This window comes from Bos mutus, chromosome 15 (genome assembly GCF_027580195.1).
Source record: "Bos mutus isolate GX-2022 chromosome 15, NWIPB_WYAK_1.1, whole genome shotgun sequence".
Lineage (NCBI taxonomy): Eukaryota > Metazoa > Chordata > Mammalia > Artiodactyla > Bovidae > Bos > Bos mutus.
In genome coordinates, this window is record NC_091631.1 from 32,024,857 (window position 1) to 32,047,186 (window position 22,330).

The 22,330-nt window shown below is 38.7% G+C and overlaps 2 protein-coding genes across 2 annotated transcripts; both read right to left on the minus strand.

The window, feature by feature from the left end:
- Positions 1-6,386: 6,386 nt before the first annotated feature.
- Positions 6,387-7,350, minus strand: OR51G1 (olfactory receptor family 51 subfamily G member 1). Its single transcript, XM_005910786.2, is given in 2 exon segments — positions 6,387-6,537; positions 6,539-7,350. Coding segments are annotated over 2 exon segments (963 nt in total).
- Positions 7,351-16,438: 9,088 nt separating this feature from the next.
- LOC138990915 (olfactory receptor 51A7-like) lies at positions 16,439-17,237 on the minus strand. The gene is given in 2 exon segments (XM_070383092.1): positions 16,439-16,609; positions 16,611-17,237. Coding segments are annotated over 2 exon segments (798 nt in total).
- Between the last annotated feature and the right edge of the window lie 5,093 nt (positions 17,238-22,330).

A 22,330-nucleotide genomic window follows, 5' to 3' on the forward strand; every position in this document is an offset into this window, starting at 1 on the left:
CATGAAGATCTTTTTTGTATATGGATGTGCATGTTGGTATATATAAAACCATATGTAACATTAAATGGTTTTTCAAAATTTATTCTATTTTTTGGTTAATTTTTATTAGAGTATACTTGCTTTACAATGTGTTAGTTTCTGCTGTACAGCATAGTCAATCAGCCACACACACACACACAGATACATACATATATATCCTACTATTTTTAAAATTTTTTTCCTATTTAAGTCACCACAGAGCATTGAGTAGAGTTCCCTGTGCTATACAGTAGTTTCTCACTAGTTATCTATTTCATACATTGCAGTATGTAGCTATCAATCCCAATTTCCCATTTCATCCCACCTTTTCCTTTCCCTCATTGGTATCCATGTTTTTGTTTTATATGTCTGTGTCTCTATTTCTTCTTTTTTAAAACCTTTCACTTTTCTAGATTTATAAAATATTTCTGTTTTTTCTTTGAACTTACTTTATCTGTATCAGTTTTCTGGTCATCCATGTCTATGAAATGATACTATTTCATTCCTTTTATTGTTCACTAATATTCCATTGTATATATGTATCACATCTTTTTATCTACTGTTGATGGACATTTAGGTTGCTTCCATGTGCTATTGTAAATAGTGCCACAGTGAATATTTGGGTGCATATTTCTTTCAATTGAATGCTTTTCCTATCACCAAATGGGAAGAAAGAAGTCTGGGCAAGTTCTTGGAAATATTGCAATTATGTTGAATGCTTATTCTTGGGGTCCCATTAACCCCATATGCTCCTGACTCCTATGCATGCTCAGGGACTCCATCTCCTCTTCCTGCCTCTGAGCTATTCTAAGTTCCTGTTCCTATATATCAAGGAGCTAATTGGAGAAACTAGTCTATTCTGGTACCTTTGTGGGAGGATGAGTTTCTGCAAAGGGTGGTTAAACTTGAAGAGGAATTTTATGTGTTAGCATAGGGTTGTGAAAAGTTAATCATCTATTTTGGGACTCTTAAAGGCTGATAGAGAAGACATTTAGAGAGAAGAATGGAGGGTCCTTTCAGTGTTTTTATTACCCACCTAATTAGCATCCACCACATTGGATCTCTTTGGGGAGTACAAAGGTATAAATATTAAGGACTGCCCCAGAATCCCCAAACCAAGTCACTGGCCTGTCAGGTCCTTTTGGAATATGATTTTTCTTGCAGCCACATTCCATTGATTTTTCATCAACTACATTGTTGACACATTTTGAGTGTCATGAAGCAGTGTTTTCCAAATTATAGTCTCCAGATAATCAGGATCTGAATTGTTTGTGATGTTTGATAAAATGCAGATTTCTGGGCCTCCCTTCTATTGTACAGAGTTAGAAATGGACATTTATGACAACCAAAGAAGTTTAGGGATTTTGTATATCCTTGTCTTTATGATTTGTTTTCAACACTGATTCCAAATTTTTCTATTCTTTCTGTAATTCAAAATCCATCTTCACTTTTAACATGGAATTTATTCCAAAACAGAGTTATACCTCTTGTTTTAGTTTCCTAAACTGCCCTATGAAAAGACCAGACTGAGTGGTTTTAAAATAAAAAAATTCACATTGTCACAATCTGAAGGTTAAAAATCCAAGATCAAAGTGGCAGCAGGTCTGGATTCTTCTTCTTCTCTCCATTTGCAAGTGACCACTTTCTCTCTGTGTCCTCACTTGACTTCTCCTGGGGATATGAAAATCCTTTGTGTCTCTTCCTTTTCTTTTAAGGGGACCAGGCATATTTGGTTAAGGACCACCCTGAAGGTCTCATTCTAACTTAATTACTTCTTTAAAGACCTTGCCCTTGAATACAATTACATTTTGAGGTACTGGGGATTGGGAGAAGTTAGGGACAGAGGATACAATTCATTCCATAATACTTGTTTGGGCATATATCCTACCACTCATTTTTTTCATCTAGTTAATAAATATTTTAGAACAGAAATAATGCCCCCTATACACAAGTAATATTTGTTTATAACCTCTGAGTCCAAGCACTGAGAAGAGAGAGATAGTATTATTAATGGATGCATATTGGCAGAAAATAGGTCTCCATCTCAGGTGTTATGGAGAGAAAGAAAGGCAGATAACAGGAGAGAGATAGGGAGACTGAAGGACTAGATTAATCTTTCAATAGCTTTGATTAGAAGGAACATAGAGTTTGATTGTAGTATAGGGAAGACAATACTGTCTGCTGTAAAATCTCAGTTATTCAGCTTCTGCAAAGGAGACACAGGACATGATGTGTTGAGAGACAAAACAAAAGCTCATATTTTCTAGCCCAGAAAAGAGTGTGGATTTGGGGGAGGTAGAGAGAAAAGAGAAGAGTCCGGTGAGCATTTTGTATCCAAAGATGCTACCTTGACGAGAGACAGAACTTAGAAAGATTGCAGGGTACCTAAAGGGAATATTATTGGACTGAGACAAACTCATGCTAAATGAGTGTTTTTTTTTAATAATTTTTTTAGTTGTTGTTATTGAACAATGAGAAAATAAACAATAAAATTAAAAAATGGGTCAAAGATCTTAACACGTACTTCACCAAAGAAAACATTTAGAAAGCAAATTAGCATATGATAAGTTTCTCCATATCATATGTTCTCAGGGAAATTCAAATTAAAACAATGATACACCACTGGGTACCTATTTCAACAGCCAAATCAGAAACTGTGACAACACTAAATGCTGGTAAGGATGCAGAGCAACAAGAACTTTCATATATCAATGGTGGGAATGCAAAAATGGTACAACGACTTCAGAATATAGTTTGACTAAACTTACTCTTAGCATAAGATCCCAAACTTGAAAGCAATCAGAATGTTGCTGAGGAGGTAAATGGATAAACTGTGGTACCTGCAGAAAATGTAGGGATAGTTATGCAGGTACAGAGAATAGACATGCGAATACAGCGGGGGTGGGGCAGGGGAGTGAGATGAATTGGGAGACTGGCATATATACACTGCTGTGTGTAAAATAGACAGCTAGCAGGAACCTGAGCATAACACAGGGGACTCAGCTCTGGGCTCTGTGGTGACCAAGATGGAGGGGGTAGGGGAGGAGGGAGGTCCAAGAAGGAGGGGATAAAATGTATACATACAGCTGATTCACTTTATTATACAGCAGAAACTAACAGTATTGTAAAGTACCTATACTCCAATTAAAAAAAAAAAGTACAACTCCAAAACAAACAAACAAACAAACAGGAAAAGAGCTGTCAAATCATGAAAATATGTAGAATATTTAAATGCACATTATTATGTGAAAGAAGTCAATCTGGAAAGGCTACATGCTATATGATTCCAAATATATAATATTCTGGATAGGGCAAAGCTACAGAGATAGTAAAAAGCTCAGTGGTTTGTAGAGGATGGGTTTGGGGAGAGGGATGAATAGGCAGAGTACAGGGGAATTTTTGAACAGTGAAAATACTTTGTATGATACAATAATAATGGATACATGTCATTATACCTTTATCTAAAGAACAGAATGTTCAACAACAAGAGTGATCACTGAGGTACTGTCATGCTGACCACCATACACAAGATGAGGGTGTAGGAGGTGAGAAGTGGACAGTATCCATGCTTAAACTTGAATCCAGTGCCTTTAGGCCATAAATGTAGGTGACAGTTATACCTGAACAGGTCAGGTTTATGTTATCCTGGTGCATACAGCATCTTAGGAAGAAGGGCAGGAGAGGATGAGAATCAGGTTCCTGGCCCCAGAGTCTACCTATTGGACTCTGGAAATAATAAACAAAGAGGTACATCTCAGTGAAAGAGAAATGATATCCAGTAGATAAGGTTATGGTAAGAACCGAAGACTCCCAGAAAGAGAAACAATACATGAACAATTGCTGAGTGAAGTGGGCATCTATAACAACATAACAGAGATCAAACCATAATAGCCAGGGCACTAAGAAGGGTAGAAAAGGCCAAACCAAATTCCAGGAATGCCAACAGAGTCAATAATTTATACATGGGTTCACAAAAGTGATAGGCATACTTAAAAATGTATAACATCATTGAGTTGCTTAGGGAGAAGAAAAGATGGGGATGACAAGTTGCTGGTGTTATTCAGTTACTAAGTCAAATCTGACTCTGACACTCTGACATGGACTGCAGCATACTGGGTTCCTCTGTCCTTCACTATCTCCTGGAGTTTGCTCAAGTTCGTGTCCAGGCATATAATTTCTCTGGAATGACCATTAAAATAGAGGCTATGGGTTATGTGTTGCCAGTCTTGGAAGACTCCATGGTTTTGGCTCTGGAGAGATATCTTAGATCCATTAGCTCATTTACATAAGCAATATTCTGTCATTACTGTCATGAACATTATTAGATACTCCTTCAAAACACATTTTCTGCCCAATTCTGACCACCCTAATTACTCTGCTGTTTGTTTTTCTCATCATTTCTTGGTGTGTGTTACTACGTGATTATTATCTCCTTTATAGTCCTAGAATTTGGACTCAGGCTATTCGGGCTGTTGTAACGGACTGGGTTTAAAAAACAAACATTTATTTTTCAAAATTCAGGAGGCTGAGAAGTCCAATACCAAGGTGTGGGCTGACTAGGTTCTTGCTAAGGGTTCTTGTTCTGGGTGTGCAGACAGCTTTCTTCTCTGTGTCCTCACATGGTGAAGAGAGATCGTCTCTCTTATGTCTCTTCTTGTAAGCACACTAATCTTATTCATGAGAGCTCCACTCTCATGAGCAAACTTCCTTCCAAAGACCCCATCTCAAAATACCATCACATTGGAGATTAGCCTTCAAAATATGAATTTTGAGGGTAGAGGGGTGGTATCACAAAAGGGGCCTCCAAGGTAGTACTAGTGGTAAAGAACCTGCTTGCCAATGCAGGAGACATAAGAGTCACGGGTTCAATTCCTGAGTTGGGAAGATCATCTGAAGGAGGGCATGGCAATCTATTCCAGTATTCTTGTCTAGAGAATCCCATGGACAGAGGAGCCTGGAGGGCTACAGTCCATGGGTTGCAAAGAGCATGACTTAGCATGCACACATGGGAGCACAATATTAAGTTCACAGCACAGACTTTTTTTGAATTATTTTCTTTTAATTGGAGGATAATTTTTTTACAATATTGTGTTGGTTTCTGCCATACATCAACATGAATTTTTTTCTGTTTTCTGGCAGTTGGTTGTCTTACATCTTTCCCAATATTATAGGAAAGAGATAAAAATCGAACTGAAGCATACAAAATGAAGCAAAACAATCTCTTTAAGAAATAGTCTTATCTAGAAAGCTGTTTTGATTAATTCACTCATTGGTTCCTTCATGTGTTGATTTATTCAATCCATATATATTAAACCTTTTTTTTTTGCAGTTCTGTGTGTGTATTGTGTGTATGTGTGTGTATGTTGTTTGTTAAGGCTAGACATCGACATGAGAAAAACATCTTGCAAAAAATATAAAATATGCATGTGTTTCTCTCACTTTTCACCCCTGTAATAATAGGATAACTAAAGAAAGAAATGAAATCCCTTGACTAGTTATTCAGATGATGAATGACTACCCTAAACCTTAACTACCTTCTAAAAGGCTCAGCTATGATTATTGTTTTGCCAGTGTTCTAACTGGAGAACTTACCTCAAGCTCCTAGAGTGTCTTCTTTCTCTTAACTTTGTGGGCATGTGCTTAGGAATAAGCCTCATGAAAATGTATTAACTGAGGCATAGGTATGGGTATCTGCAAGTCTGCAAGTCTGTTGCAAGTGAATAAATGTGATATTATGATAAAGCAACATAAATTAACCAAAATGCAAATTTAAATATATAAATCTCTGATCAAATTCCACTGACTAGAGGAATAAAAGATGAAAATTTGTGTTCTCTTTTGGATTTTTTTCCAAGTAATAATAGGCAATATTTGTTGAGACGTGATAACACTTCAGGCACTGTGTTACAGAGTTACATGAATGATCTCATTTAATCTTCACAGTATTCCTATAAGGAAGGTAATATAATTATTTACATTTTCATTCTGCAATTGAGGAAACTAAAGAACAGAGCAATTGAGTAATTTTCCCAAGGTCACACATGCAGTATATTGCATAATTTATTTCCTTTTTATTGATAATTGGGAGTTGTCACTTTTCCCTAGTAGTAGTAGTGTTAGCCACTCAGTCATGTCCAACTCTTTGCCACCCTATGGACTGTAGCCTGCCAGGATCCTCAGTCCATGGGATTCTCCAGGCAAGAATACTAGAGTGGATTGTCATTCCCTTCTCCAGGGGATCTTCCTGACTCAGGTATCAAACTCAGGTCTCCTGCACTGCAGGCAGATCCTTTACTGTCTGAGCAATAGGGACAGCTGAAATAGAAAATATCTATGGGTTTTATGCCCCAAACTTCTCTTTCTCTAAACTAATCCTGCTGAAAACCCCTGAGTGATTTTATTAACTCAAACTTCTTAACAATGCGTTGGCGGATTTGCTTGGTTTTGATGCTGTAAACAATGGGGTTCATGAGTGGTGGGACCAGCAGATACACATATGACATGAGGAGGTGTAGTGTGGGGCAGATGTTCACCGAAGCGGTGCACAAGAGACAAGCCAATCATGGGGATGTAGAAGAGGAGCACAGCACAGATATGGGAAACACAGGTGTTAAGGGCCCGAAGTCGCTCGTGGTGGGAGGCAATGCTTAACACAGTGCGGAGGATAAGGGCATAAGAGAGGAAGATGAGCAGTGAGTCCACACCAACAGTGCAGGCCACGACAAAGAGCCCATAGATGTGATTGACGATAATGCTAGAGCAGGCCAGCTTCATGATCTCTAGGTGTAGACAGTAGGCGTGGGCCAGCACGTGGGAGTGGCAGTACTGGAAGTGCTTAAGGAGGAATGGCAGGGGAAGGATGAGCAGCGCGCTTCTGAACACTGAGCTCAGCCCCATCCTGATGATACGTGCAGGTGTCAAGACTGTGGAATAACGCAGTGGGTTGCAGATGGCCACATAGCGGTCAATGGACATGGATAACAGGACTGAAGACTCCACTAGGGACAAAGTATGGATGAAGAAGAGCTGAGTGAAGCAGGCAGGGATACCAATTTCTCTGGCATCAAACCAGAAGATGCCCATCACAGTGGGCAGTATAGAAAGGCAAAGACCCAGGTCTGTGAGGGCAAGCATGGCCAAGAAATAGTACATGGGTTCATGGAGGGTGACATCAGTACGGATGACATGGATGATGCTAAGGTTGCCTATGATAACTGTCAGATAGATGAAGCAGAAGGGAATAGAGATCCAGCCGTGGAGATCTTCCAGACCTTGGAAGCCTGTCAGGAAGAAAGTGGCTTTCTGGAGGCTGCTATTATATAGGATTCTCATGACTTTATAACCTTGAATTCACCAACCTGCAATATAGAATGGGATTTCTGGAGAATGACAGGGCTGAATACTCACTTACCTGTCTTGGGGTCAGTGATCCAGGAAGGATCTGCAGATGAACTGGCAAAGAATTGGGGCACCTGATCTACTAGCCTTTTCTGGAAGGTCTAGGAAGGTGATTGTCATAGGTGATTTCTATAGCTCATGGATGCTGTGTGATTTAGGCTTCTGGTGATATGTCTGTCTGTATTGGACTCTCAGTAGTTTAATGATGTCACCTCAGATGGCACCTTTTCCATATGTTCCTCCCTGAAAAAAATAAATAAATAAATCTCCAATTCAATCAGCAAAATATTTAAAGCTGCACCATCTATATGTGGAACTAGTACTATACACACCATTCTGCATAATTGTCTTCTAGAATCAGCTGCATGTCAAGAGCCTTCAAATGTATTTGTAACCTGGCTGGGGATTGTCTTTCATTCCACAATACCTGGCCTGCAGGGGAATGCAGGGGAAGCATTGAGTAAATATTTGTTGGACTACTTAAGCTTGTAATTTGTGACCAGAGTGATTCCTTTCCTGAATTTACATAAAAGCCTTTGATGGCTGAGGAGGCAAATGTTGATGTGCAAATTTGAAGTCTGGAACTGAGAAATGTCTAAAAAGGCAGTCTTCCAAAAAAAAAAAAAAAAAAAAAAAACTTCTAAGACAGGGTGCTTCAGGGCTTAGTTCTGAGAGATATTAGGAGAGATGTGTGTTTCTGTCAGGTGGTTAGATGTGTACTTTGCTGTCCCATCATGGTGGCTGCAGTTAGTCAGACAAGACTGAGGCATTGGAGAAGGAAATGTACCCACTCCAGTGTTCTTGCCTGAGAATCCCAGGACAGAAGCCTGGTGGGCTGCCATCTATGGGGTCGCACAGAGTCGGACACGACTGAAGCGACTTAGCAGCAGCAGCAGCAGATGTAGAAATGGAGATACGGAGGTGGGAAACATCAGCTCTAAAACAGTGATAACAAAGAAAAACCTGAAATAGTCAGGAAAAGCCTCTAATCTCTAGCCTAAGGAAAGTATGTCTTAAGGCTCTCAGACTGAGCTGTGCCTCTGGGGTTTGGATAATATAACACAGAGGTATAGGTCTGTCCTATAATACCTGAAACCAGGCTCTCCTTTACCTCTGCCTTCTGAACTTTTATTCAGTTATGTTTATTGTAAGCTGCACTCTAATGGGTTCTATGTATATTAATGTAGTGTGACTAGTATATTATTTATCACATGCATAAAAAGCTTAAAATAGCTAATGTTTAATATCTTATCTTTCTGTCACCTTCCTAAGTGCTTAGTGTTTATTATGCCATTCAACTCTCACAATGATCACATTATCAATAGGTAGATTCTATTCTAAGCATCATATTACAGGTGAGAAAACCATGGCCCAGAAAGATGAAGTGACCTGGGTAAATTTATGGAGCAAGTAAGGGCTGAGTATGGAATTCAAACTCTGATAGGGTACTCCAGAGTCTACATTATTGTCTTACATCGTATTTCCTACTACTGTAGTGGGACTACTACTAGTACTGTAGGGGGACTACTACTAGTAGTCCTACTACTACATAGCACTTTAGGTCTTACAAAAGTCAGATAATTTAAAAAAATCAAAAAACAAAACAAAACTATACCAAGATATATGTATCGATGACCATTTCAACTATGTACATGACAGATGAGAGGAAATGTGTTCTGGGGACTAAGTTCAGTTGGGACATACTGAATGTTAACTTAAAAAGAAATTTTGGGGGATATTTCCTAGAGGGTATTATAGGTAGTGATCTTTGGGTTTAGTGGAGGCTTAAGTTATAAGACATCTTCCAAGAATATGCAGCAATTGCTAGGAGATGCAGTGTGGAAGAAAAGACAAGGCTCTGTTCATAATACTGGAAACTATTTTACATGAGAGTAGAACATAAAATCAGAACTAGAAAAGAGACAGAGATTGGAGAAAAGAAATAGGATAAAAATAGTAGTGTATAATGTTACTGAAGTCAAATCATTACTGTTGACTAAGAAAAGAGATGGTGTAAGATGTGGGTTTTTAAAAGGCATTGCACTTATGATGGTGAGTTCATTATTGATTTTTCAGAGAATATTTCCATAGATTGGAGAAAGACTATACAGGCTTACACTATCAGTGAATGGGGAGGAATATGTAATAAGTATATGTTACTTGTAATTTTCCTCCAGGAAAAAAAATCTACATGATAGGTGAAGGTGGGATATTTTAAGGAAGAGAGATGGAAAGTTGAGGGTACTCTTTCAAAAAAGCTTCTTTTATTAATCAATAAAATGAAGAAGCATTGAATGGCTAAGAATAAAGAAAGACAACATGTCTTTCTTGGCATGCCAAGATTTTGCCATTCAAACTACAAATCAAAACAAGTAGTAAAACAGATACTAATGTAATAATTAATATAATACTGAAATTAATGTTGCTTTATGATCCCAAAGGAGAAACAAACAAACAAAAAAAGATATAAAGAGGCACTTCTAGCAAACAAGAGAAATGCAGGAGAAAAGTAGAGACTTGGAGAGAAGATGGGCTGTGAAGGAAGAAGGGAATATCATAAGATTTGAATAACATGCTGTTGGTGGCACAGACAACAATGCAGTCTGACTGCAACACTGAGAACAGTGATGGAAGAAAAAAAAGTTTCAACAAAACCTTAAAAATGAATGATAATAAAGAAGGGAAATTTTTCCATATGTTAAGTGGAGACACAAATAAGAGTTTAAACATATATATGACTTTTCAGCCAGCAGACTCAGTCAAGCTGGTTTCCATCCATTCCACATTGAGAGATTTCAGAGTTTGAGAAATAGAAGAGGTAGAAACCATCTATTTCATCCTGTATCTCCAGACAGAGAAGTTTCATTCTGCCTGCTTAATGAAAAGTTGCATCCATAGTGTCCCACACCAATTATTATCTCCACTTCCTCCAGATTAATGGATCAGAGAAGTGTCAGCTGCCACTAGACAACATCATACACCCTTGAACCACCCTTCAGCTCTAATTTATTGGTGTAAAGGGATGTCATCCTAGAATCTGCAGCAGAAATAGAGAAGAGAGGGGCTAAACAGATTTCAATGACATCTGACTCCCTCTGTCTCTTATTCTTCATATAATTGCACACAATGGTATTTACAATGATCAACATCTGTGTTGGTGACAGTCTGCAAATTACTCCAAAGGACAATTATGACCTCATATTAGTGTAAAGTGTTACACTAAATATTGGTGTTACAGAGCATGATCAAATTCATTTTAATATTTAATTATCAAATACAGTTTTAAGGTAAGCAAAGTAGAGATCACAATTTTAATTTTAAAGGTAGAGGAACTATTAATAATATTCCTAATGAGGAGGAAAGAGATGAAAGGCAGCAAGGAGTAAAATGGACGATGAAGATGACTTTTACAGGGTCATGCTGCTGCTGCTAAGTCGCTTCAGTCGTGTCCGACTCTGTGCGACCCCAGAGACGGCAGCCCACCAGGCTCCCCCATCCCTGGGATTCTCCAGGCAAGAACACTGGAGGGGTTGCCATTTCCTTCTCCAGTGCATGAAAGTGAAAAGTGAAAGTGAGGTCACTCATTCTTGTCTGACTCTTTTAGACCCCATGGACTGCAGCCTACCAGGCTCCTCCGTCCATGGGATTTTCCAGGCAACAGTACTGGAGTGGGGTGCCATTGCCTTCTCCGTTTACAGGGTCATAGACAATGACAAAGTGAGGACTGACTATTCCCAGGCCATCTGCTTCTCAAAATTTCTTTGACTAATTTGATGTGGGGATTCAGAAATAACCAAGATTGAGAGTTCAGTGTCTGATTCTATGTGCCCCAGTAATCTTTTTTTTTTTTTTTTTGCATTACATACCTGAGCAGCAACAGCTGGAGAGAAAAGTGAGTTGGGTGCATTACTTCCAGCCAGAACTCAGGAAAAATGGTACCCAACTACAAGAAGATTTCCTGCTTGAAACTCAGGGTTCTTTTGAAGAGCCCAGCAGCTTCTCCCTTGGGGCCTCAGCTGAGGTTGAAAATTCCCTGAAGAATTCTCAAAGCACTTGGCTAAAGTAGGAGGCTGAGAGAGGCTGAGAAACCCCAATCTTGCATGTAGGCAAGGGATATATTCAAAAGGATGTTTGTACTAACAGATTTCATTTTCTGAAATTGTGTAAGAAAGCACCAGCTCAGATTGAAGAGCAGTATTACACAAGATAACATTTTGATTCAGATTCAGATAAAACATACAGTTGATCCTAACCTTATCTCTGATACCTTATATCCAGCAACCTAGGATATATGACTTAATGTCTACAGATATTATCTCCTTATATCTAAAAAAAGGAACCTCTTCTCTCTTTTTTTTTTTTTTTTTTACACACAGACCCTGATACTATTAGGCATTCTCACATGTTTTAGAGTCAACTGCTAGTGTAATTTGGTTTGCATTTATGGAAAAGGATTAATCTTTATCAGCCTTCAGTATAACATTATTTTTTAAATTTTATATTGAAGTACAGTTGATTTAACAATGTTGTGTTAGTTTCAGGTGTATAGCAAAGTGATTTAGTTATGCATATATATGTATCTGGGCTTCCCTGGTGACTCAGATGGTAAAGAATCCACCTGCAATGCAGGAGACTAGGTTCAATTCCTGGGTTGGGAAAATCCCCTGGAGAAGGGCATGGCAATCCACTCCAGTGTTCTTGCCTGGTGAATCCCATGGACAGAGGAACCTGGCAGGCTACAGTCCATGGGGGTCACAAAGAGTCAGACACGACTGCGACTAAGACACACACACATACATGTATCTAGTCTTTTACATGTATCTAACTCTTTTCCCATTTAGGTTGTTGTATATTAAATAACAGCTTTCAGTCTTTTTTTTTTTTTTTTTTTTTTTTTTTAAAGATCTGCCCACATCCACTTCTTTTTAAAAAATATCTACTTATTTAATTTTGAGCTGTTCTGGGTCTTTGTTGCTTCACGGGCTTTTCACTAGCTGCAGCAAGCGGAGGCTACGTTCTAGTTGTGGTGGGCGGGGCTTCTAATTGCAGGGGCTTCATTTTTGTGGAGCATGAGCTCTAGGCACTCATGCTTGAGTATTTGCAGCCTGTAGTCTCCGTAGCTTGTGGCTCCGGGGCTGTGAGGCACAGGCTCAGCAGTTGCGGCCCACAGGCTTAGTGGCTCCAGGGCACGTGGGATCTTCCCAGATCAGGGATTGAGTCTGTGTCCCTTACATTGGCCGGTGGATTCTTTACCACTGAGCCACCAGGGAAGTCCCCAGTCTTCACTCTTAAACTATAGATTTCTTAATTATGATTGACCAGCTTCTTTTAGAATGATTTAAACAATTGGAGGAAAGACCTCAACAGGATGGCTTACAGAATGGATTCTCAGTAAGAATCATTATTAAAACAACTGGTAGAGTGATTCTAGTTTGCCCAAAATGGGCCTAATGTATAGTATATCTTTGTTTCTCAACCAATTTGGATTTGCATTTCCCTGATAATTAGTGATGTTGAACATTTTTTCCTGTACCCTCTGCCCATTTGCATATTTTCTTGGAGAAATATTTATTTAGTTCCTCTGCTCATTTTTTAATCAGGTTGATTGTTTTATTATTATTATTGAGTTGTGTGTTCCTTATATATTTTGGAGATTATCACTTATTAGATATATGTTTTGCAAATATATTCTCCCACTATGTAGGCTGCCTTTTCATTTTGTTGATTATTTTGCTGTACAAAATTGTTTTAACCTGTCCTTCCACCTCTTGATTTTTCTTTTTTTTTTTTTTTTTGCCAGTTGGGAAGATCTTCAGGTGATACTTTCCCACTGGCTCATGGACAGACTTCCTAATGGAGTTCCCTACATAGTCATCAGGGACCACAGCCCTTTAATAACCTCTGAGAATTTTATCTGTCCTTCTCCTGATATCTTTCCTCTTTTCAGTCATGGAGCTTATGATTTGGTACTTTGGATGCTACATGAGAAATAAGTCACTTTTGTAGTTTCCTGTGCATCTGGGGAAGCTGGGTGTCAAGTCAACTATGCTCCCTTTCCCCTGCAGGGGAAATCAAGGGACTGAGAAGGTCTCACTTTGCTCTAAACTTAGCTGTCTTAGGAAGGGATGATTCGTACAAAGTCTAACTGTTCTCATATACTCCAGGACATTGAAACTCATATATTTTTTGTTCCAATGGCATGCTGGAACTTTTCTGGAAATCTGGACTTCCACAAAGCTCTCTCATTCATGGGGTGTCTACCCCAATCAGTGTTTTCCAAGTGCTAAAGGACCAAGGCCCAGAGAGACTGGAACTAGTTCATAGCTCTCTTGGAGACCACACCATATAGCAAGGTCTGTCTGCCTGTTATGAATGCATGGCTGTGTGTGACCCTTCTAGATTCCTTGAAATGTGGTACTGGATTCCACAGAAGCACTTTGCTGTTCATGGATGGGTGGTTAATTTTTTTTTTTTTTGGAGGGAGGACAAATAAGAGATGCCTTATTCCACCATGATTTTAAAGTCACTCTAAAAATCAATCAGTTATATAAGTTGATGCTAAAGTCACTCTAAAAATCAATCAGTTATATAAATTGTTTAAAAATATTATTCCAAGTCATGATTCAAAGATTTTGAATATGTTTTGGGTTCAGATTTTGTTCTATAAAACATGTGGTCCTATTGAAAATGCTATTTTGAATTCAATTAAGGAGCTCAACATTAGATATACATTTTTTAAAATTTAGATATAAGTTCATATTTGTCAGGACAATAGTGTAGTAAAAACAATGCTTTTGTGAAATTAGGAAACTTTGTTCACAATGTTCTTGGGATAGTTGTGGTGCAGACATAATTCATGACTACATCCAGGCAATTCTTTCAGCCTAGTTTCTTTTTACATATACATTTAGAATAGCTGAATTAAGAAAATTTTAAGACAAATCTGATATTCAATATAAAAAGAAAGAAAATCTTTAGCATTATAGTGAAAAAATAATCAGCATTCTCTTTTACTGACTAATCACTTTCAATCAGATTTTAAAACTAGGTGAGCCTCTGAAGGAGTGTTTGGTAAATCAGACTAATTTGGTGTTTAGTTCAGTTCAGTTGCTCAGTCGTGTCCGACTCTTTGTGATCCCATGGACTGCAGAACACCAGGCTTCCCTGTCCATCATCAACTCCCAGAGCCTACTTAAACTCATGCCCATTGCATCGGTGATGCCATCCAACCATCTCATCCTCTGTCATCCCCTTCTCCTCCTGCCTTCAACCTTTCCCAGCATCAGGGTCTTTTCAAATGAGTCAGTTCACATCAGGTGGCCAAAGTACTAGAATTTCAGCTTCAACATCAATCCTTCTAATGAATATTTAGGACTGATTTCCTTTAGGATGTACTGGTTTGATCTTGTAGTCCAAGCAGTTCTCAAGAGTCTTCTCCAACACCACAGTTCAAAAGCCTAAATTTGTCAACACTCAGCTTTCTTTATAGATCAGCTGTCACATCCATACATGACTACTGGAGAAACCATAGCTTTAACTAGACAGAACTTTGTTGACAAAATAATGTCTCTGCTTTTTAATATGCTGTCTAGGTTGGTCTTCCCAGAGAACTCATCCTTTAAACAATTTTTATATTTTTGTTCAAAGTAGGTTAGACATCTTTAACCAAAGCATTGAAAAATTAGAGTATCAAAATTTTATTTTTGGTTTCTTTTAGCCAGCATAAACCATTGTCTAATTCAAAGCTTGCAAACAGAGCTTGTACAAGGATAGACATTTATTTACTTTCAGAGAAAATTTCATGTTTGAAATCATTTTTGTTTAAAATGGTTTGATTGGCAAACCAATATTCTAAAAATATTTGCTAATGAATATATTTTGATGTGTATTATGTATGAGATTTCATATGAAATATGTATATAAAATTATAAACAATACAAAATATGTATATATGACCTTCTACATACAATCCCATGTTTGTTTATTCTCAAAAGTGTCTGATTATTAACTCTAAATGTTTTAGTTATTAAACAAAATATGTTTCAAGAAATTTTAAAAAACTAACAGAAAATATGTGCAGACAAAATTAGAGGTAATTATCTGATAAAGTTCAAGATGATTAATATTATTTAGAAAAATATGCACTAAAAAGGTAAATGCATACATATTACATAAATGCCAAAAAAAGAGACTATTGCAAATAGTTATTTGAGAAATGCAAATCATGTTCAATAGTGGTAATCCCATCAACATACATGTCATTCTATGATTGTATGAAAGAAAGGATTCACAACCATTGCTAAAGGTCTGAGTGAACTATTGGCAGTTAGTTCCTGAGTTGTTAAACATCCTTCAGTAAGCACAGCATTCCCATCTGGCATTTTCCTGACTCAAATGTAGGTAGTACAGTCTTTTCAGAAATAATGTTTATCTTCTAATACTAGTTGCCTGAAGGGCTAGAGTGATTTACGCATGTCTGACAGATAGAAGAGAAGAGGAAAAGAAGAGCTAAGAAAGAAAAAAAAAAATTGCATGCATTTAAATATACATGCACACAGATTCTTAAATCAGAGAACATGTATACAGAGCTTTGGAGTTCAGGAATTAGATATATCAACTGCATTATCATGAACTAAAAAAGGAAGAAACACTCAGTCTTTCCTCTAGTATACTTTTATTAGCTAGGAAAGTGAAAGTATGGAAACTATATCTTTTTCTTTTAACACAGGCATTGATATAGGTAAGTTCTCTTATTTTATTGGCATGCATTTTAAAATTGAAGAAGTAGAGGCTTTCAGTCATCACTGAAGTCTTGAATTTTTAGATGTTCAATCTGAGAAAAAGAATGGAAGTAATTTTCTCAAGATCTCAGGGACACTGAGGGTACTAAGCATACTCAGTATTAAAGCCATTTACTCTATGAGTTCTAACCATAAAACACAAGACCATTCCTCTAGATCATGATTTCCCCTGGCTATACATTCAGTTTATTTATTTACCACTTATAAGTTTATTCCCTTTCTTATTGCATTGATAAACTTCTTTTTGAACAAAATTTCCCCATAACCTTTTTGCGGATTTGATGAGTCTTCACACAGGACACAATGGGATTCATCAGGAGAGGCACCAGTAGGAAAACATCAGCCATGAGAATGTGGGTCATAGGAGACACACCACTGGCAAATTGGTGGAGCTGCTGGATCCTCAGGAGATGAGAGCATGGCCGCACTCAGCACAGGCACACAGAAGATAAGCACAGCACAGATATGAGAGATGTGGGTGTTGAGGGCCTTAGGCTGCCCTCTGGGGGTTGCAATGGCCAGTACTATCTTTAAGATCATCATGTAGGAGAAAGTAATAAACAGCAAATCCAAAATACTAGAAAGGGTAGCACAGAGTCCATAGACAACATTGACTCTGTTGTCAGAGCAGGCCACCTTCATGACACCCTGGTGGAGACAGTAGGAGTGTAAGAGCAGGTTTTGATGACAATATGTCAGCCTTTGCAACAAAAAGGGCAGTGGAAGAATCAGCATAATATTCTTGGAAGTCAGCAAGACCCCTGTTTTGATGACTTGGGAGCTGGTTAAGATTGTGCTGTATCTAAGAGGGTGGTGCATAGCCACATACTGGTCAAATGCCATTACCAATAGCACAGAGGCTTCAGTGACTGTGAATAGATGGATAAAGAATTCCTGGGCAAAGCATGTAGCTGCATGAATTCCATGGACACCAAACAGGAACAGTCCCAAAGTGATGGGTGAGAAAGACAGGGACAACCCTAGGTCAGAGATGGATAGCATGGAAAGGAAATAGTGCATGGGTTCATGGAGGCTTGGCTCTGTCTTAATAAAGAAAAGGATGGTGAAGTTACCCAGGAGAGAAAGAAAGTACACAGATGAGAAAGGGATGGATATCCAGAAGTGACTCTTCTCCAGTCCAGGGATCCCAATAAGGAAGAATCTGAGAACTTCAATGTTGGTGTCATTAAGAGGAGCCATGACATGTAAAAAAGATACTTAACCAGGTTCTTGCCTGAATGGAGATGGAAATTTCCTAAATAAAGAAGATATTCCTTTTTTTGTAAAATGTAGGTCATAGAACTAAGACAACTCAGAAACTTCTTAAGGTAAATAGTCTATTTAAACTGTCAGTTCAGGCTGTAAGAAAAGTCAAACAAAAAAAAAAAAAAAAAAAGAAGAATCTGACTTGCTTCTTTATCCAGCTATTTGTTTCATTTTGTGAAAATCTCAGTCAATTTGGACTTTATATAACTAAAAATTCCAAACAACCCTTTGACCACATGAAGCTACTCATGGCTGAATTTCATAAAATCAGATCTCCAATTTTATGGTTCTCTTAACTTAGTTTTATAAAAACAAAATCTTGAAAGGAAAAGCAAACTTTACTATGGGTGAGGGGATTCATAAATTAACTCATATCTATAATCAAATCTGTATATCTCTGATAGGGTATAGATTTGAATTAATGGCAGAACTGAAAATTCATAATTATATAGTTTTAAAGTTAAAAAGTTCCTTTAAAAAATATATAGTCATATTTTCCTGACTATACAGAACCACTTTAACCATCAGTTCAGTTCAGTACAGTCACTCAGTTGTGTCTGACTCTGCAACCCCATGGACTGCAGCATGCTAGGCTTCCCTATTCATCACCAACTCCTGGAATATAATCAAACTCATGTCCATTGAGTCAGTGATGCCATCCATCCATCTCATCCTCTGTCATCCCCTTCTCCTCCTGCCCCTAACCCCTCCCAGAATCAGAGTCTTTTCCAATGAGTCAACTCTTCACATGAGGTGGCCAAAGTATTGGAGTTTCAGCTTTAAAATCAGTCCTTCCAATGAATATTCAGGATTGATGTCCTTTAGGATGTATTGGTTGGATCTCCTTGCAGTCCAAGGGACTCTCAAGGGTCTTCTCCAACACCACAGTTCAGAGGCATCAAGTCTTTGGCAGTCAGCTTTCTTTATAGCTCAACTCTCAAATCCATACATGACTACTGGAAAAAACAGCTTTGACATGATGGACCTTTGTTAGTACAGTAATGTCTCTGCTTTTTAATATGCTGTCTAGGTTGATCATAGCTTTTCTTCCAAGGAACAAGCGTCTTTTAATTTCATGGCTGCAGTCACCATCTGAAGTGATTTTGGAGCCCCCACAAAATAAAGTCTCTCACTTTCCATTATTTCTCCATCTATTTGTCATGAAGTAATGGGACCTGGTGCCATGATTTACTTTTCTGAATGTTAAGTTTAAGCCAACTTTTTCAATCTCTTTCACTTTCATCAAGAGGCTCTTTAGTTCTTTGCTTTCTGCCATAAGGGTGGTGTCATCTGCATATCTGAGGTTACTGATATTTCTCCCAGCAATCTTGATTCCAGCCTGTGCTTCATCCAGCCTGGCATTTTGCATGATGTACTTTGCATATAAGTTAAATAAGCAGGGTGAAAAAATTACAGTCTTGACATATTCCTTTTCCTATTTGGAACCAGTCTGTTGTTCCATGTCCAGTTCTAACTGTTGCTTCTTGACTTGCATACAGATTTCTCAGGAGAGAGGTCAGATGGACTGGTATTCCTATTTCTTGAAGAATTTTCCACAGTTTATTGTGATCCACACAGTCAAAGGCTTTGAGTCAATAAAACAGAAGTAGAGATTTTTCCGGAACTCTCTTGCTTTTTCGATGATCCAATGGATGTTGGCAATTTGATCTCTGGTTTCTCTGCCTTTTTTAAATCCATCTTGAACATCTGGAAGTTCACAGTTCATGTATTGTTGAGCCTGGTTTGGAGAATTGTGAGCATTACTTTGCTAGCATGTGAGATGAGTGCAATTGTGCAGTAATTTGAGCATTCTTTGGCATTGCTTTTTGAAAGGTTGTTGCTGAACCACAAAAATGCAAGGATTCTTGGCCTCCGAAAGAGAAGAATTCAGTTGGGGGGCCAGAGATGAGGCTTGATTGCTCAGAGTTTTTGTGTATTAAAGTTTTACTAAAATATAAAAGAAATAGAGAAAGCTTCTGACAGGGACACCAGAAGGGGGCAGAAAGAATGCACCCTCGCTAGTGTTAGCAATGGAGATATATGCTTTTTAATGTTATTACAATGAATCAAAAGAATGTCTGGAGATTGTAAAGACCTTACTAGATTCACTCCCATAATTTACATTTTAAGATAACAGGCTTAGCCAGAAGGTTTTTTCCAGAAACTGTTTTCCACGGGATACATTCAGTCATTTCAGTTCAGTCGCTCACTTGTGTCCAACTCTTTGCTACCCCATGAATCGCAGCAGGCCAGGCCTCCCTGTCTATCACCAGCTCCCGGAGTTCACTCAAACTCAAAGGATTTGGCATATTCAATAAAGCAGAAATAGATGCTTTTCTGGCATTCTCTTGCTTTTTTGATTATCCAGCAGATGTTGGCAATTTGATCTCTAGTTCTTCTGCCTTTTCTAAAACCAGCTTGAACATCTGGAAGTTCACGGTTCACATATTGCTGAAGCCTGGCTTGGAGAATTTTGAGCATTACTTTACCAGCGTGTGAGATGAGTGCAATTGTGCAGTAGTTTGAGCACTCTTTGGCATTGCCTTTCTTTGGGATTGGAATGAAAGTGGAACTTTTCCAGTCCTGTGGCCACTGCTGAGTCTTCTAAATTTGGTGGTATATTGTGTGCAGCACTTTCACAGCATCATCTTTCAGGATTTGAAATAGTTCCACTGGAATTCCATCACCTCCACTAGCTTTGTTCATAGTGATGCTTTCTAAGGCCCACTTGACTTCACATTCCAGGATTTTTGGCTCTAGGTGAGTGATCACACCATTGTGGTTGTCTGAGTCATGAAGATCTTTTTGGTATAGTTCTGTGTATTTTTGCCACCTCTTCTTAATATCTTCTGCTTCTGTTAGGTCCGTACCACAGGTCACCATCAATGAACATGTCCTAGCTTATTCCCAGTATTAGTATATTAACTACTGCCTAAAGCTTTTTGCTTCATATAGTTAAATACTCAGTTTTCCTTCCTTGAATCAAACTGATAAATTTTTCTAAAAATTTCTATTGCTTTTCTCTGTAGGTACAGAATATAGTCCCATTTACACAAAATAGGTTCTTTACGAAAGTGAAAATTGAAAGTGAAAGTTGCTCAGTCCTGTCTGACTGTCTGTGACCCCATGTACTATACAGTCCATGGAATTCTCCAGGCCAGAAGACTAGAGTAGGTAGCTGTTCTCTTCTCCAGGGGATCTTCCCAACCCAGGGGTCAAACCCAGGTCTCCTGCATTGCAGGTGGATTCTTTACCTGCTGAGCCACAAGGGAAGCCCAACTATGCTGCTGCTGCTGCTGCTGCTGCTAAGTCACTTCAGTTGTGTCCAACTCTGTGCGACCCCATAGACGGAAGCCCACCGGGCTCCCCCATCCCTGGGATTCTCCAGGCAAAAACACTGGAGTGGGTTGCCATTTCCTTCTCCAATGAATGAAAGTGAAAAGTGAAAAGTGAAAGGGAAGTCGCTCAGTCGTTTCTGACTCTTAGCGACCCCATGGACTGCAACTTACTAGGCTCCGCCATCCATGGGATTTTCTAGGCAAGAGTACTGGAGTGGGGTGCCATTGTTTTCTGTCAACTATGCTAGATATGGCTAAAATTATCTTATGTCAATAGACTGTGGCCATTTGCATTCTGGCTTTTTTATCACTACTGCTTGAAGACTGCATTATTTTTAGAGATAGTCACTATTAGATTTAATTTAAATGTATAGAATAAGCACACATAGATTTAATTATTTTATTATGTATTTATTCTTATTTTAAATTTTATACAATAATATGCATGCCTATGTGCATGCTCAGTCATGTCCAGCTCTTTAAGATCCCATGGACTTTAGCCTGCCAGGTTCCTCTATCCATTCAATTTTCATGGCACGAATACTGGAGTGGGTTGCTATTTCCTTCTCCAGGGAATCTTCCTGACTCTGGATTGAACTCATGTCTCCTGTGACTCCTGCATAGAAGGTGGATACTTTACCACTGAGCCACTGGGAAGTCCCTATATAGTAATATGACACCCTGCTAAATAGTTTATATATTTTTCCTCATTTATGTTATATACGATTATTTTATTCACCTTATAATTAATAAAACAGGTCTTCAGATCAGATCAGATCAGTCGCTCAGTCGTGTCCGACTCTTTGCAACCCCGTGAATCGCAGCATGCCAGGCCTCCCTGTCCATCACCAACTCCCGGAGTTCACTGAGACTCACGCCCATTGAGTCAGTGATGCCATCCAGCCATCTCATCCTCTGTCGTCCCCTTCTCCTCCTGTCCCCCAATCCCTCCCAGCATCCGAGTCTTTTCCAATGAGTCAACTCTTCACATGAGGTCGCCAAAGTACTGGAGTTTCAGCTTTAGCATCATTCCTTACAAAGAAATCCCTGGACTGGTTGGATCTCCTGGCAGTCCAAGGAACTCTCAAGAGTCTTCTCCAACACCACAGTTCAAAAGCATTAAAACAGGTCTTAGAGAGGTACAATGATTTGTCTAAGGCCATGAATATACCTATGAGACAGAGAAAATGAATCATGTGGTTTTTGAGACATACAGGCTTCCCCAGTGACTCAAACAGTAAAGAGTCTGTCTGCAATGTAGCAGACCTGGGTTCGATCCCTGGGTAGGAAGGATCCTCTGGAGGAGGAAATGGCTACCCATTTCAGTATTCTTGCCTGGAAAATTCCAAGGACAGAGGAGCCTGATAGGTTACAGTTCATGGAGCTGCAAAGAGTTGGACATGATTGAGAGACTACATTTTCTCTTTCACCCTTCTCACATATATCATCCAGACAGGGCATTTCTAAGACATCTCTGAACACATACCCTTATCAACACATACAGTCCAT